Genomic DNA, 16034 nt, shown 5'->3' with positions numbered 1-16034 from the left:
GTCACGACACAAACTTGCTCAGAGCCGAAGATTCTCGACTGAATGAACCTTCTTCCTAAACAAAAGCAAATACCTCAACCTGTCACAATTTATGCAGTGAGGACAATATCACCAAAAACCACTGCAGTGGAAACAACAGCAGTAGGCAGAAATACTTTTTAGAAAAAATATACTTTATTATTATTTTTTTTACAGTAACAAATAAAAGACACAATGTACACACTTCACTGAACACATGATAAATACAACTGAAAGCAATTTATTTACTGTGTATTATATATAAAATAACAAAACCGGGGCCACTTGAGTTCCACTCAGGTCTTCAGTCTCACGTTATCAGTCCAGTTCAGATTACTTCTGCTGTCAGGATACGCTCAGCCTATCCTTCAGTGACAAGTACTATAGAGGGGACGAAAGACAGGAAAAACAATCATTAAACATTTGTTCCGTGCAAAGTTTTACCTTGTGAGTGTGCTACCTCCCAGTGAATGACAACAACGACAACAAAGTTTGGGATTATGAAGTTATGGAAATTATTACATTCATATACATATATATTTCAGTATAAAAGCTTTTTCTTGTTAATTAAGGTTTTCTGTGTTTGAAAATTTAACTCTAGGGTGTGTGGGTATATCCGGCTTTCAAGAGATCAGTTTACATTAAGTGTTCTGTGTGCACTCCACATCTTGGCACCTTTGCACTGTCCGGAGCTGCTGGGTGATTCATGGAAGCGGTGATGCAGGATTCATGAGGACATTTGTTTTGTTAAGGATAAATTAACAGATTCAACTGGCACACAGTCTGAGTGCGAAGGGTGCAGGCATACTAAGAAACAGTGTTACAGATTGATGTACTTAATACACAGGTCGGATTGTGAGAGAATAACAGGATGAATCATGCACACAACTTCAGTCTCCATATTTGTTAAGTATAAGTATAAGACATGTTGATGGTATTCAATCAGTATCTACAAATGCTGCCTGTACACTATGGTCATTATTCAGATATAGATACTTACAGGGTAAGTACTTTTCTAAAAGAACTGATGCTTCTTGGATCCACTTTACTGAGTTATTTTTAAGGTCACTAAATAAATTCTAGTCCAGCAGCAGAAGCAATTTTCTTACAGCGGGAGACTGCCACTGCTGAATAACTGTAGGAAAACACTACATCTCTCCCTTCCTCGGTTGTACCTTTTTCCTGCTGTCAATGGCCTGTTGGAGCCAGAGCAGCTCCATGGTCAGGGTGTTTCTATGGAGACGCAGGGCCTCCGGGGTACAGGGCACCTCTTGGGCCAAGCAGTACTGCCGGGGACCTGAAGGAGGGAGGACAAACCCTAAAATGAACAAGAAGGGCAGGAGACAAATCTGTTTGCAACCACAAAAGTGCAACATGTTTTCCAAGTTCCTGGGTTCCTGAATCCTGTAGGTATAAACTGACTTTTTGCTTATTTTCTTGAAGCTATTTTGACACAGGTCACAGTCTCATAATTAAAAGTAATCATAATGTCAGCCAGCTGGCAGGTTTTTTTTTATATATCTTAATGTATTTTAAAGATGGACATTGTTTGCATTGCTTACACAATAAGTTACAATTAGTGCTGATCATTAATTGAGATAATCAACAATTCAATTCATTTATCTAGGAAAAATAACAAACATTTGCTGTGTCCAGCTCCTCCAATATGATGATTTTCAATTTCAACTTAAAAGGTATCTCCTTAAGCTTTTGGAAATGGTGATGTGTATTTTTCTGTATGTATTTTATTTCTGCAATTTCACAGGCTTAAGTGATTATGAAAATAACTGTGAGTTGAAGCCCCAAATAAGATGCAACACTACCTCTGTTATAAATGAACGATAAATGGGGCCACAGAAATGTACTGGAAACATAATATTATGTGCACAACTCTCACCTTTGTGAGAGTGACCATAGCTCATGTCCAGCTCCAAACTGCTCCAGACAGTGGTATCTCCTGTGCTCTCCATCACCCCTCCATCTTTAGCCCCCACACTGTTTCCTTTATGCCCCTCTGCATCCCCTCTAACATTGTTGCTAGGGAAACTGTCTTTAGAAGGGAGGCCCGTCGTTCGGCCTGTGAATCGTCTCTCTCTGCTTCTATCTTCTCCAGCGGAGCACGATGATCTCCTCTCTCCTCTGATGTGGGTGCTGCTGCTGATGCTGATGCTGCTGGCTGCTGGGCTGATGGGACTGTCACAGACATCTAGTCCTGGATTTGAAGGCTTGCTGCCAGATCCGCTGGGTCGCAGACACGGGCCGTCCTGGTGAGGTATGAGTAAGAGAGCATGAACTCTGATAGAATCCCACAATCTTATACACTCACTCTTTAAGTTACTTACAGTGTCTGTGAAGTGGGGGATGGGGATAACCGTCTCCCTCCACTCTAGATGAGTCAACCCCCCATCAGTCTCTCTCACGATGTCTTCAAAGTCTTGTCGTGCACGACGGACTTCGTTTCTCACCAAGTATCCACGTGCAGATGCCTACAGAAGAGGACATGGTTACAGTTACTATAGTTACAGCAGCCTACTAGCTAACCGGCGTTAGTTACGTCAGTGCTAACGGCTAGTTCCTATTAGCAGCCGTCTGCCAGAGTTAGCAACAGCGCCTAAACAGGCTTAACTAGCAAAATAACATTTAAGTGTGTATTAGTGCCGGTATAGAGACACAACCTGGTGCTTTACGACTTGAAATCAAGCTAATTAGATGCATTAATTACCTGAAAACAGGTGAGTATCTTCTCCCATTTGCTTCTGTCCATTACTATGGTAACATGACAGCGTTTCCTCGGAGAGCGGGAGATGAACTCGAACTTTTGATTCTGTTCCGGTGTCACCCTGAAAAAATAAAAGCCTCAGTTTAAAATTCAACCACGTAAATGTGTTGGTTCAGCTATTAGCTTTATATTTTGACGTGAATACAATACAGTGAAAATGTGACAGTTGAAACTGCATTCAAAAGACCGAAATAACACTCGGGTAAAGCGGTCGTTGTCTATGTGGTGTTATATTTTGGTAGAACGTCGGCGGAAGTGACCCTGTTTGTATATTCAGTTTGCAATGTTGCTGCTCGTCACACGGGACTTTTTCTCAAAGTTAGTCGCCACAACTAACCGAAAATGAGTAGTGGTTCAAATCAGAGGACTTTGTTTCAGTCTTGGGGTGGGTCCGTTTCTCAAAGCAACGTTGTTCAACCGAAAAAAGATGTCAAGAAAGCCGCTGGACGGCGCAGAACAACCCCAAGCAACACAACACAGGTAGCTAAAAAACACCAACCTCGAAATCCTCTCTGGACTGAAATAGGCCAGGAGCCCACGTACACATCAGAGAACCCAGTGAGGACAGAGGAACCTAAACCTGTGTATGAAGATGAATATGACGACGATGATCTGATGGTGGTCGCTGTTTATGAAGCTGAAAAGAGCCTGCAACTTGATAATGTAAACTCATGTCAATATGACAACCCTGTGGGGACAGAGAGCACTGCCCTCTCCCCCATCCCGTCAGCTGGGCAGACATATCCAGACTTCCCTGGCTTTGACAGCTCCTCGGCTAAGGTATGGATTTACCCCACCAATTACCCCATCAGGGAGTACCAGCTGAAGATATCAGAGGCTGCCCTGTTTCAGAACACACTGGTGTGTCTTCCCACTGGTCTGGGAAAGACCTTTATAGCCTCTGTGGTTATGTACAACTTCTACCGCTGGTATCCATCAGGGAAGATTGTATTCATGGCTCCAACCAAACCGCTGGTGGCCCAACAGATTGAGGCCTGTTATAAAGTGATGGGGATCCCACAGGCGCACATGGCAGAGCTGACAGGTAACAAACCGGGACACGAAAACCACATTCATGTTTCCTCTTTTAGCTTTTATTAACAAGAGTAATAAGAATGTCCTCATCCGCAGGGAGCACAGCAGCAAAGCAGAGACAGGAGGTGTGGAGGAGCAAGCGGGTCTTCTTCCTCACGCCTCAGGTCATGGTGAACGATCTGTCCAGAGAGACCTGCCCGGCTCAGCAGATCAAGTGTGTGGTGATCGATGAAGCCCACAAGGCACTGGGCAACCATGCTTACTGTCAGGTACACAAACCCTGTCACTAATGAGCACAGCTTGGCATTAGCTTTGTCACTGCTGTGTGAATCTTCATGGTTATATGAGTCAAATTCTAATTGTGAACCTTCGATAAGGTGACTTGAAGTGATAATCTATCTATCTTGAAAGGTGGTTGTAAGATGTCTGTTCCAGAAAATGGAGGCTGTGGTCACAATAAGGGAGCAAGTTTAACGAGATACTATTTACAAAATACTGTATACCAAGGTACCTATCCCTATAATCTCTCAGGTTGTACTACTAGACCCTTGTGGGAAATCAACGATCACAGCTGCTCATGGAAAAATATATGATTTTTGCTTCAGTGAATTGTCAGGTAGCCAAAATTAACATTATTTTATCCATATGTCGTTTACTATACAATAATTTATATCCACGCTCTGCTCACTTCTGCTTTCTAGCAGGGGCTGCCTCTTCAGGTTTGCATTCTAGCACTTTTAGTTAGTTAAATATTTGGGCTATTCAAATAAAGTGCTAACAATGTCCTGCGTCTCTTCCTCTTACTCAGGTGATCAGACAGCTCGGCAGCCAGACTCTCCAGTTCCGCATCCTGGCCCTTAGTGCAACTCCAGGGGGAGATACAAAGGTAAGAAAAATATACAATATATGTGTCTATAAAATCAGTTGCTTCTCTCTGATGTGACCCAACAATTAAAAAAAAATCTCTATCCCTGCAGTCAGTGCAGTCAGTGATCTCGAATTTGCTCATCTCGCACATTGAGCTGCGTTCAGACGAGAGCCCAGACATCCAGGCCCATTCCCACCAGCGTAGTGTGGACAAAATGGTGGTCCCTCTGGGTGAGGCCCTGTCTGCTCACCAGACCCGCTACCTGCAGGTAGGCACAGAGATTTTGCAGAATTCCTCCCTGTACTTACAGCTTTTATATATTCCTACAAATACACATCCGACATAACAGTCAGAGTTTAGGGGATGTGAAGAAGGTTACTTTTTTATTCAATGCTGAGCACCAAGAACATATTTCTTTCTTGTTGTTACCAAAACTACTTGTCTAGTCAGTCTTTATTGGCCATGATGTTTTTACTCTTGGATTATTATTATTATTATTATTATTATTATTATAAATACTCAAAATCACCAGCTGACAAGTGCATTAAAACTTTAGTTAGTTTTATATTCAAACATTCTCCTATATATCATTGGTTTGATTTCATCATAATAGAGAGCATGTGGCATTAGTTATTTTGATGCTTTGCTGCCACCTTGTGGTCACTGTTTGCTTGCTTCTGTTTAAAAAAAAAAAAAAAAAATCCTCAGGCATAATCCTTTTCTGAGCATCACATGTTCCTCTCGCTGCATGGTTCTTACTGGGTCAGTTAATATTAAATGGATTGATTTATTTCGAAAGCAACATCCTGTCACAATCGGTGGTCTGGCTTTGTCAGTGCTTGTGGACTAAACGGTTCTGGATTATTAACGGACCCTACAGGGCTGTCTGCTTGTCACGGGTTGGTTCACTGTCTGTGTGTACTGTACTGTAAGCGTGCAGCTACACTTCATCTGTCTCAACTGGCTGGACAGCTGGAATGTGACACCTGTAGTTGAAAGATTAGAGCCGCTGCGTATCAGCTCTGTTGTGTCTTTTCTTCTCTACTCTCTAATTCTTTTTGGATTGTTTTTAATAATAGAGCTTTTTGTGCTTATTCTTTAATTGCTTTACTTTTCATTTTTCACCTCCTGTTCACATTACCCCCTGACCGGATGGTGTCTGCATCCCGCTTGTTAACCTCCATTTCCCCACTGCCCTCCCATAATTTGACCAGACAGTACACAACATAGAGGTAACATTGTACTCGGGTGTAAAATGAGCATCGCTGCAGTCATTCAGGCGGAATTTAATGATTTTTGAGCAAATCGGAGAAATGAACCAGTCGTGCAGACAGGTTTTTTTTGTGCTTTTCCATCTGTTTTCGGCCCATTTTTATCACCGTGATGAGGGAGAGACCAGTGTTCGTCCATATAACCCATAAAATAAATTTTTTTTATGTGTCTCAGCTTTTTGATTTTGATTGATAATGGACGGTTGTTTTATAGACAATGCGTGTGAACATCAGTGAACATCTAGGCCAAGCCAAGTGCTGAGATATCTGTCATGGCGTCTAGACCCTGAGTTGTGTTGTAATGGAAACTGATGGTGTAATTTAGGGCTTAGGTTTTTAGTGCCATTCCACATAAAAGTAATTAGTCCAAAAATTATTTCCGTTACTTATTCAAACAAATGTGCTCAAGTTTATGACTAAGAGAAAAAGTATTTGTACTTTCAGTAAAGCAGATGTTTAAACCCACAAGTTGTTTTTCACATTTCTTACAGTAATAAAACTGTTCAAGTTCTCAGTTCTCATCATATTGTTGAATCTCCATCAGACGCTATAGTGTACTATATTGTATAACAGGCTGCAGTCTGATATACTGTAGTGTGTGTGTGTGTGTGTGTGTGTGTGTTCTTGTGAGAACTCATCATATTACCCCTCCTGAAATGGGTTATGCTATATGTTTCAGAACAAAATAGGGTGTGACCCGTTTTGTTTGCCACATTTGATCCCATAAAAAGTAAGGAATACCCTTTAGGGATATTCTGTAGTGGGTTTACAGTATGTGTTGGTTGGTACAAACAGAAGAGGCAAAACCAGCCTCACACACTGGTCTTGCAGGTCTTATTTTAGTTGGAAGCTGGAATGTATTTCTCTCATACAGAACTGCTCAGTTGTTGCTTTAATGAGAATATAAATTAACTACATGTATATTCCACGTATCATTCCTTAAAAGCCTGTGAGGCTCTTTCACAATAATTCAGATAGCCCTTAGCAAGGGATGAGATTTATCATGAGCTCCTCCATACCACGACTCAACACATAATCTACTGAAACACCCGGTAGAACTTGTGTATCGTGTATATAAACGCAATAAAACTGTACCGTACATTTCAAAAGACAGGACACGAGCACATTTTTATTGAACAAAGAAAACCACAGTAGCTCTTGTTGTTGCACTTGAATTTTCACAGTACAGCACATTTTTGCAAAACACACAAAAAAAAAAAAAAAAATAAGCAAAGAGAAAGGAAATAAAAGTTAAATCATCACACTTTATGTTCCCATACAACCAGGCTCTTAAAGGGAAAACCAACCCACATGTATAATGGCTTTGCAAGTGTTTACACACTACAGTTGTCATAGAGTATAATATTGACTACAATCATTTAATGATAAATAAATTCTTTGGATTTGGTGTCTTGATGTCAACCAAACTACTTGGCTTTAATACTCGGCAACCATCCCAACCAAATATTTACTTTCTTAAATGACAACTTTGATTAATTAAATAAGATAAAACCAACTTTCTCACAATTTGAGCACAAAATTTCACTTAATTTTACACTTATTTAATAGGCCTCAATATCTGCACGCCTAGGCATTTCAGGATGCCCCTGTCCTGATAGAAAGCCTCACACAGTGATGATTTGGCTAGTTCACTTCCAGTTTTCTTCCTCTGGCACCGAAGCAGTAAATGTACATTTTCATAGCAGAAACGTTCCTACATTACTGTGAACTCTAGCTGTAGCTGGTTTGACGTATACCACTTTGTATATGTTGCATAAAATACAGTGAAGATAAACATACCTATTTCTTTCACTCTTACTTAATAGACTCTCTTTAGATTGGTGATAGAACATTAAAACAGTTTTACCTCAAACAGAATTTAGCTTTCTAAAACAAAACAAAAAAGAGTCTAATCGCAGTAGAGATATTCTCTGTGCTCATATGTGTTTTCTTGGTTGTCTCTACTCAGCAGCAGTGGTATTTGAACGAGCGAATCCGTACTCATAACATTGACACAGAGTAGCAAGGAGAAAGAGGTACAGAGGTAACTATTCCTGTGTGTACGGACATGAAACATGAGGAATGCATTGACTTGCCTTAAGAAAAAAAAAAAGATGTATATAATATATAAGTACTTCATGATTGTCATTCAGCAGTAAAATCTATGAGTTTTTCAGCGTTTGGTTTGTAGAAGTGTGACATTTGTTTTATCCATCTCCCTGTAGCTGTACATTCATGCACAAACACCAATGAACATATTATGTTCATAGGTTTTTGTTTTCTAAGTTTAGTGTCACCTATTGTGTTGAGCTTATTTATGGTTGAAGTCTCCAGTTCTGGTCTGGATGTTGGATGCACTTGTTGTTGAATGAAAACAGTTTTTTTATGCAGTGTGACTTGTAACATATAGTGAATTATGTAGTGCAGAGATAAAGAAACAGTGATACAACAGTGACGGTTGCAATCACCTCAGCAAGCTAGACAATGACAGAGAAAATATTTTTTTCTGTTGTGCATTAACCTTTACCCCACATAACAAGACACTGTAGCTGTGCAACAAACAGAAATTGAGCATATAGATAAGGCTGCATGTCTACTGGGAACCTGCTTCTGCTGTGTAAAGACAGGCTGTTGCATGTTTCTGACAGCACTCAATGGTCACTGCGTTCACAGAGCGCTAAGAGTTCAAACTATTTAAATTTTTTAACAAGAGGGCAAACTGTTTTTTTTTTTAGCTATCTCAATGTAAGAGCAGGAGATGAATGCTATCTGGGTCTCTGTGTCCATGAGATTATGGCAGTGGTTTAGTTCAGTTCTTATGAGTGAAAGAGGATCTATCTAGATTAGAGTGTATGAAAATTTGCAGAGGGTTAAGTAAGGGCTGAACAGGCCCCAACGGATCTGGAGTGTGCTTGGCTGGTGGTAATTTTAGGTAGAGGTGGTGAATAAAGACGGTCTTGCATCTAAGGCTGTAGCTGGGCTGCGGCAGTGTCAAGGGAGTCTTAATGAGGCTCAAGGGTCACAGATAGGAGCGCTGCATAATCCTCTCGTCCCTCAGGGTCGCTCTAGGAACCAGATCTCATTCTGGCGATTGCTGTGAGCGGGGTTGGTGTAGCCGGCCACGATGAACGAGTCGTTGACGCACACACCGGGAGAGTCCAGAAGCTCAGCCAGGGCGTTGATCTGATCAATGATGGTCACTTCGTTGGTGGGACCAGTAAAGGGCCTGGAAGAAACAGGAAGAGGTGCATGAGTATGAGGCATCACATTTCTATTTCCTAAACCCGAGCAGGAAAAACAGGCCAAGCATTAACTCTACCACTACTGATCATCATCATTGTTCTTTAGTGCTAAAAAAAAAGAAGGATTTAATTTAGGAGTAGTACAACATGTCATTTTTATTTCATTCTCTACTCACCTTGTGTATACAGTAGTGGCGGGCCAGATCTCTAGGACGATTTCACTGTCAGTAGGTTGTGGGGGCTGGGCCTGATGCTCAGCAGGAAGGAAATACGCCACTGTGACGTCATTGGAGACCACAGAGTGGGTCTCGTCTGTGCGTACCACTGTGACGATAGGGAGCGTCATGCCCAGGTAGTCTTCTAGAGATGTAAAGGAAATGGAATTATTACCGCTCAGGCTTGAAAAATAAGCGGCTTGGAGAAGATCATCAGCAAATGAAAGATAAGGCAGGGAATTTAACACAGAAGAACCTGATTGTGTGTTAAATGGTCCCTTGCTCATGGACTTACCTAAGGAGTTCTGCTGGCAGATGTATCTCATTATCCTCATAAAACCATAGCAGATGCTCTGCTCATAAGTGTCCTCTCGCATTGTAATACAAGCCCAGTGGCCCTTTTCATACTGGCGTTTTTCATACAACAGCTCCCCACACTGAAAAAGCACAGATGACAAAAGACAAGAGAAGAATGTGTTACAACTTTATTTTATAAATAGAGTAGTCCTACAGTTTAATGACATCTTCTTATGAAACTGTCTTCTGTAACATGTGCTATCATAACTGGGGAATGGCACTGATGCCAGAAAATGTTCTGACTAATGACTGGAAAGCTAAGCTGTCTACCAAATGTGTGAAGTACATCCCACACAACTGCTACTTGCAATCAAAATCATTCAAGACATACAGTGTTTTGGCATTGTAAGTGTACTCAGCGAGTGACATGTCTTATGAAACTCCAAGTGTGTGACACATTTACAGAGCTCCTTTGGACAGAATACACATACACATGGGGAGGTGGTGTAATCTATTACTAATGCTTCTCTGTGATTTTTATCCTGTTTAATCAGCTGTATCCGTTTTATATACTGTCAGTAAACATTATTTTACCTACTGTTAATGACCTCAAGGTATATTAGTGCTTTTACAAATATTTACATATAATCAGTGATGAAAATAATATATTTTTTTCTTTGTAAATATATATATATATATATATATATATATATATATATATATATGACCTGCAGTTCTAAGTATGCTTACTGTAAACGTGCTGTCCTTCTGAAGGGACTGAAACCTGCTCTAAGAATAGGGTGCCATGATTGTCCTTTGTTTAACCGGAGACTCCAGCCAAGTTTTAATGAACTAATTAACTCAAGTTAAACCAATTAGCCCTCTTTATTTATATGGCCCCCTAAGGAGTTTAGGCGGCTTACTGTATTGGGTGACACGATCATCTTGTTGAAAATAAGTAGCTGACCCATACTCACACAGAAGATCTGCTTATGATGTGATGTTGTGTTTATATATTTTTTATATAAGGCAACATCTGACCTAAAATTAACCAACAACTAGTTTAATCCAATTTAACTGGAATGGCAGAGAAAAGTGATCTGGAATAGTCTGTTCCTCCAGTAAAATGTTAAATCTCATAATGTTGTTATTTCTGTACCCTTGTTGTCTTTGTCAGCTACTCCAGTTTGGACATGTTGCTATTAATATGAGGTCCTTGCATCAGCAGTTGACTGTCCTCGTGAACATGTAGATGAAGGTTTCTGGCTGCTACTTTTCAAAGATTGGGTTGATAGTTTTTTTCTTCTCTTAATATAGAAAATGAAAATGTATAGAGAGACAGGTTACACAGGCTGAAAGTATATAGATGATTTGTTGTGGTCAAAGTAGTAAAAGGCAGATTGATACCTTCTCTTTGCGTGCGAGGAGGGTGAAGGGGATGTGTTCTCTGTGACTGCGTCCTTGGTTGTTGCTGGTTAGCTGTTGAATGGGCTCTGCCATATCTGTCAACAGACAAAATACGTGGTCAGTTTGAACCCGTGGTCAGAAAATAAAGTACTGTTTGCATGAGTAAAAACAATCAACTTTGGCAGCATATTATTCTTTAGCCATTAACTAGATCCTCTTCTTGATACAAGGTGTATTTGGCCTGCAAGTTATCGTTATTAAAATGTATTAAAGCAGAAGCTAAGTGTGGCCTAGCATATGTACTTGTAGCATACATACAGTACATATACTTCCATACAACTGTTTTCCACAGATCATATCAACACTTGCCGTCTATTGTCTCTAATCTGTATAAAACATACTCACTTCCAGTAACCTGCAGGCAGTGTTGGTAGTTTGTGTGAGAAAAGGTTGCCAGATGGGCAGAGCACTGTGCCAGGATGTCGCAGAGTGTAATGTTTATTGGAGCTGATGGAGAGAACACTGACTAAAGCTGCCCAGGGCCAGGTATAGACTAGTATTAACAGAGCGGAACTACAACACGGGCAAATGCTTTCGAAATACTGGAGCATACCTAGCCATACCTAGGTATGCTATACCATTTACCTATTGCCTTTTATGATAATGCCCATGTTGTCAGATTAAATAATGGAATTATGTTCCATTGTTGAACTGTCAAATACAGGGGACTTTTTTGTCAATCAATATCATGGAGGACAACTGGGTCAGAGAGATGTGATATTTAGGTAATCAATCCTTTGACAAAGAACACTACTGTGGTTTGGTGTGCATGTGAGAGCGCGTGGGCTCATTTAGCAGGATCTCATGAAATGAAGGTAACACTAGTCTAAATGACTGATTAGGAAGAGTGACTCAGCATGGATAATGGCCATGTATAGTTGACAGTAAAATATTCTCTCCCAGTTTATATGTGTCAATATGAGAGACATGGAGGGGAAGAAAACAAACCAACTTAACCCACTGCTCATCAGTTTTTATGGCAGCACCTCCAGAGCCGCACAACACTGTCGTAGAATGATCAACACACACACTTGTTTGACACGTGTCTTTGCATGTCATCATAAACTTTGCATAACACTGCTGGGAAAGTTTTATGTGCTGACTGGTCTGTATTATTAACACTATGATCGTAGTATTGTACATTGATGGGAACAGACCACAGAAACAAGACCATGCTTGTCTTCATAAATCTGTTCAAACACACTTACAAAAAGGAAAAATGTCAGTATTGTCACATCAGATTATTGTGGTAGAAAGATCAGAGTGCAGTTGAGTTGGATGTGTGTCATTTGGCACAAGAACACTGCTGTTTAATTTGTTTTTAGTTTCTTGGGTGTGCTAAGGGACTTATTATTGTCAATATTATTAAGGGTGACTAAGACGAGGTCAATTTGGTTCATTAACTCTTAGTTCGGTGTTCACTGATGTGAAGTTAAAAACACATCATTCCATCTTGTTTACCAGCTGGAGGCCCTTCATGTATCCCCAGTAGTTGATGGTATCTACTCCTCTGACCTCCATGAAAATTAGGCATGCAAGCCCCACAAACTGTAAAGGGTTTCTATAGTAGAGTTCAGACAGGTTGCACTGCTAGAGTCAAATATAAAATAGTATAGACCGGTCTTGATTTGTGTTCACTGCCTCTCAGTCTGCTGGAGGCTGCAATGACACTTGTTGCCCTGGATACCATTGAAACAATATAGGTGGTATCTCTTTGTGACATAGGGCTGGGCTGTAAAAACAATTAGCAACAAGTTCTATATGTAACCAATCAAATTGCTCCATCTGCTAGAAAAGCAGAGCTCCCACCTCAGCCCTGTCCATCCGACTCCATCCCAATTAGAGAAAAGGAGTTTACTGTGCTCTTGGCCTGTGTCCTTAGCTAGAGTATTATACTATAGGACTTAGCAGTTGCAACCTCGCTTGCAGTACAGGCAAGGTAGTTAATCCCCCCCGAGTCAGAAAGCCCCAGCAAGTGTTTTTGCACTAAGTCCTCAATTAGTGCTGTGGTCTGAGGGCAGAGGAAGGAGGATGTGCCAGTCTTTGTTATTGGATTCTCAGTGAGAACCCAGTTAGACAAACAGCCTAACCAGATGGTTTCTATGGTTTAAGTGGGTAAAAAAAATCACTTGGGTTGAACTGCTCATGATATGTTCAAATGGTAATGGCCTCGCATGTTGATAGTACTTGGCTAAGGAGTATTAATTAACATAAGTTGAACCAATAAAGAGGTTGTTAATGTTTTGTCCCCTACAAGGCACAAACACACAAATCTGACGTGTGTTTTGAAAATAGCCTTTATTGCTGTGAATCTGGAATTAAAATGTTGACTAGGCTAAACTCAATGGGTCCATTGTTCTGGTCTGTGTATCCAAGATCTGTGATTAGCAGCGACTTGGAAGATTCCAGAGTTCAAAACAACCGCTGTTCTTGTCGTCTCTAGCTGAGCACCACGTCTGGGTTTGTAAATACAAGCCGACAAAATCGATCAGTGAAGAAAAATTTACTTTTGAAATATATTTGCTGACAGTTTTCCAGAGAAAATGTCGGACTATGAATAGACTTTGGAGATGAACCCAGGAAATCAATTATTTAGTTTTCCCCCTTTTTGTTTATGTGGTTTCACAACAAACATTTACAATAATAAACAGTTACACTGTTAATTTATTCAAAAGCCATGTTACCACTTCAGAATAAACACAAAGACTGCCAATGGCAAATCAGACAGTGAAAACCAATTTAAACCTTCAGTCTTTGCACGTTTCATTCTACGACAGGACTGCCCAGCGGCATGCTAACGTCAGACCCAGGCAGTGTGTTGTGGAGGCCATCTTTCTAGTTTAGGGTTTGCAAAGCCGTTCAACCTTCAGTGCCCTAAACACATTCCTGATAGCTTGCAATTAAATCACACACACGTAAATACAAACTCATGAATGTATGGAACACCCAGTGTTTATCACTACAGCCCATTTTATTTGTTAGACTATTTTTTTGCATGTTGCAGCAACATAACGCAGCTCTTTGTTGACTGGAGCTGTAAACGGTGTGTTTATCGTTAAGTGCTTTTTTTTGTTTGTTTCATCCTGAGGTTGAAATAATCAAATCACTGAATAAACATTAAAGCCAAAGCTTAATTTTTATTAATTAATTTTATTTTTTAATAAATTTTTTTTTTTTTTTTTTTTTTTTTTTCTATTCTTCTTACTTGCTAGACATCACAAATTCTAGTATTACCGTATTATTGATCATACTATTACTGCTTTTGTATCAGACCATACTTCTGCAGTAATACTATTATCGTTATCATTATAATGTCTATGATATTGCACAGTCTTAATAGAATATTCAAACCTACAAGAGGAGACAGGTATTCGATATATGCCTGATGCATCTGAGTGAAACTGTGCATGTAAATCCAACGCATATTACTAACAACTCACTGTACTTGTGATCTCTTGCTTTCTGTGCAACAGTGTTAAGAGTGACAGAGGACTTTCCCAGTTGTTTCCACTAAGAGGATCTCCACGTTTTCATGCGGTTCACAACAGACTTATGTTATATAAAAGGGGGATAAAGAAACTCATCTGAGAATAACACTGTGCAACAGTGCAGTGTGTACTCTGATTTTGCAACATAAAATAATGATGATACTTAATTATTTCTCATCTTACTGGGACCCACAGAAACTCTTGTACCTTGTTGTAACAGTCTGTCTCCATGCTCATTTGACTGTGCGCCTGCTGCTTTGCATACAATGCATTAACCTGTTTGATAAACCTCCAGTTTTATGAAAGGGTGTCTGCCCTGAGGGACAGGGAACGAGTTGTCCTTGCTGGAACTATTATCTCCCGCTGGAAACTAGGTCAATGTACATAGTGGTATGCCTTGAGGAAGTTGAGCCAGTACCTCTACTAAAGTCAACAAAGCTGTTTTTACTTGTCTGTAAACGTTAAATTGTATGTGCACAAAGAAGGAGGCTAGGGAACAAAAGCCTTTAAAGTTAGCTAACGTTGTACGTCTCGGTGTTTTTATTTAATATTTATTTTACCTTCGGAAACTTCCACTTGGTGTCCCCGGGCTACGTCCTGCCAGTAATGCAGCAGCCGGTCGTCGCCTTCCTCCATGATTTCTGCCTCTTCTTCGAGGCTGCCGTTGCCCGAGTCTGACAGCTGGTCTTCCGAGAAAGACTCCAGGTCCTCCAGTGTGATCATTCCGGGTTGGTCGGTGTGGTTTCCTCCACCACCACCACCACCGCCGCCATTCATTTGGCAGCCACCTCGGTCCATTTCTGCTTGTAAAAACTACCACACCGTGGGTACAAAAAAACAACCCGAAAATCACGTCTGATTTGCCGCTAAATTTAGCTTCGTGTCGGTTAAGTGTGGCTCGCTTATCCAGATTACACCAACCGTTACTTTCTGGCAGACAAAACAGCCACTAGGAGTCTTTCCTCGATACATTTAGCTATATTCATATTCGCAATTCTTATACCCGAGTCAATCGAGTTGCTGGGTGTACTTTTCTACTCGCTTAAAAACAAAAAAAACAACACAAGGAACAAGTCGTCCGCCGCGACTGTGCGGAACAGCGCGACGCTCCTCTCTTTGTAGCCGGAGGTGAACGCGGTGTTTACAGGAGAGGGGGGCGGACCACGTGACGCTGCGGGGCTCACACAGCCCCTCCTCTTCCTGCTGCCCGAGATGATAAATACCCGAGACCCCCCCCACCCGGGGTACACACACAGACGGTAATCTCAGAGGGGGCCAAAGTGGGAACGATAACCAAAGGTACCCTCTTGAACAGCATGTTAGCAGTAGTTTACAAGTGATTATTATTGCTTAA

At 40.8% G+C, this 16034-nt stretch overlaps 3 protein-coding genes across 4 annotated transcripts in view; 1 reads left to right on the top strand and 2 right to left on the bottom strand.

Moving 5' to 3' along the window:
- Nucleotides 1–152: 152 nt before the first annotated feature.
- Nucleotides 153–2808, bottom strand: iqcc (IQ motif containing C). The gene is made up of 5 exons (XM_051381357.1): nucleotides 2741–2808; nucleotides 2361–2504; nucleotides 1916–2282; nucleotides 1194–1315; nucleotides 153–399 (listed from the first exon to the last, which is right to left on the bottom strand). Exons 1-5 carry the CDS (start codon nucleotides 2780–2782, stop codon nucleotides 364–366), a joined length of 711 nt encoding a protein of 236 aa, XP_051237317.1. The 5' UTR covers nucleotides 2783–2808; the 3' UTR covers nucleotides 153–363.
- Nucleotides 2809–2931: 123 nt separating this feature from the next.
- Nucleotides 2932–16034, top strand: part of fancm (FA complementation group M) — a 40168-nt gene continuing 27065 nt past the window's right edge. The window contains exons 1-4 of one of the 2 annotated variants that reach the window (XM_051381274.1): nucleotides 2932–3842; nucleotides 3929–4101; nucleotides 4641–4718; nucleotides 4810–4968. In XM_051381274.1, the coding sequence (XP_051237234.1) occupies nucleotides 3140–3842; nucleotides 3929–4101; nucleotides 4641–4718; nucleotides 4810–4968 (1113 nt within the window). In that variant the 5' untranslated portion in view covers nucleotides 2932–3139. The remainder of the gene's footprint in view (nucleotides 3843–3928; nucleotides 4102–4640; nucleotides 4719–4809; nucleotides 4969–16034) is intronic. The other variant, XM_051381266.1, reaches the window with a different exon arrangement.
- On the bottom strand, nucleotides 7073–15822 carry soul3 (heme-binding protein soul3). Its single transcript, XM_051381350.1, has 5 exons — nucleotides 15241–15822; nucleotides 11133–11227; nucleotides 9724–9865; nucleotides 9390–9573; nucleotides 7073–9197 (listed from the first exon to the last, which is right to left on the bottom strand). Exons 1-5 carry the CDS (start codon nucleotides 15476–15478, stop codon nucleotides 9026–9028), a joined length of 831 nt encoding a protein of 276 aa, XP_051237310.1. The 5' UTR covers nucleotides 15479–15822; the 3' UTR covers nucleotides 7073–9025.

The sequence above is a fragment of the Dicentrarchus labrax genome, unplaced genomic scaffold (genome assembly GCF_905237075.1).
Source record: "Dicentrarchus labrax unplaced genomic scaffold, dlabrax2021, whole genome shotgun sequence".
Classification (NCBI taxonomy): domain Eukaryota; kingdom Metazoa; phylum Chordata; class Actinopteri; family Moronidae; genus Dicentrarchus; species Dicentrarchus labrax.
The sequence above is the reverse complement of the archived record's forward strand: the minus strand, read 5'-3'. Positions and strand labels throughout refer to the sequence as shown.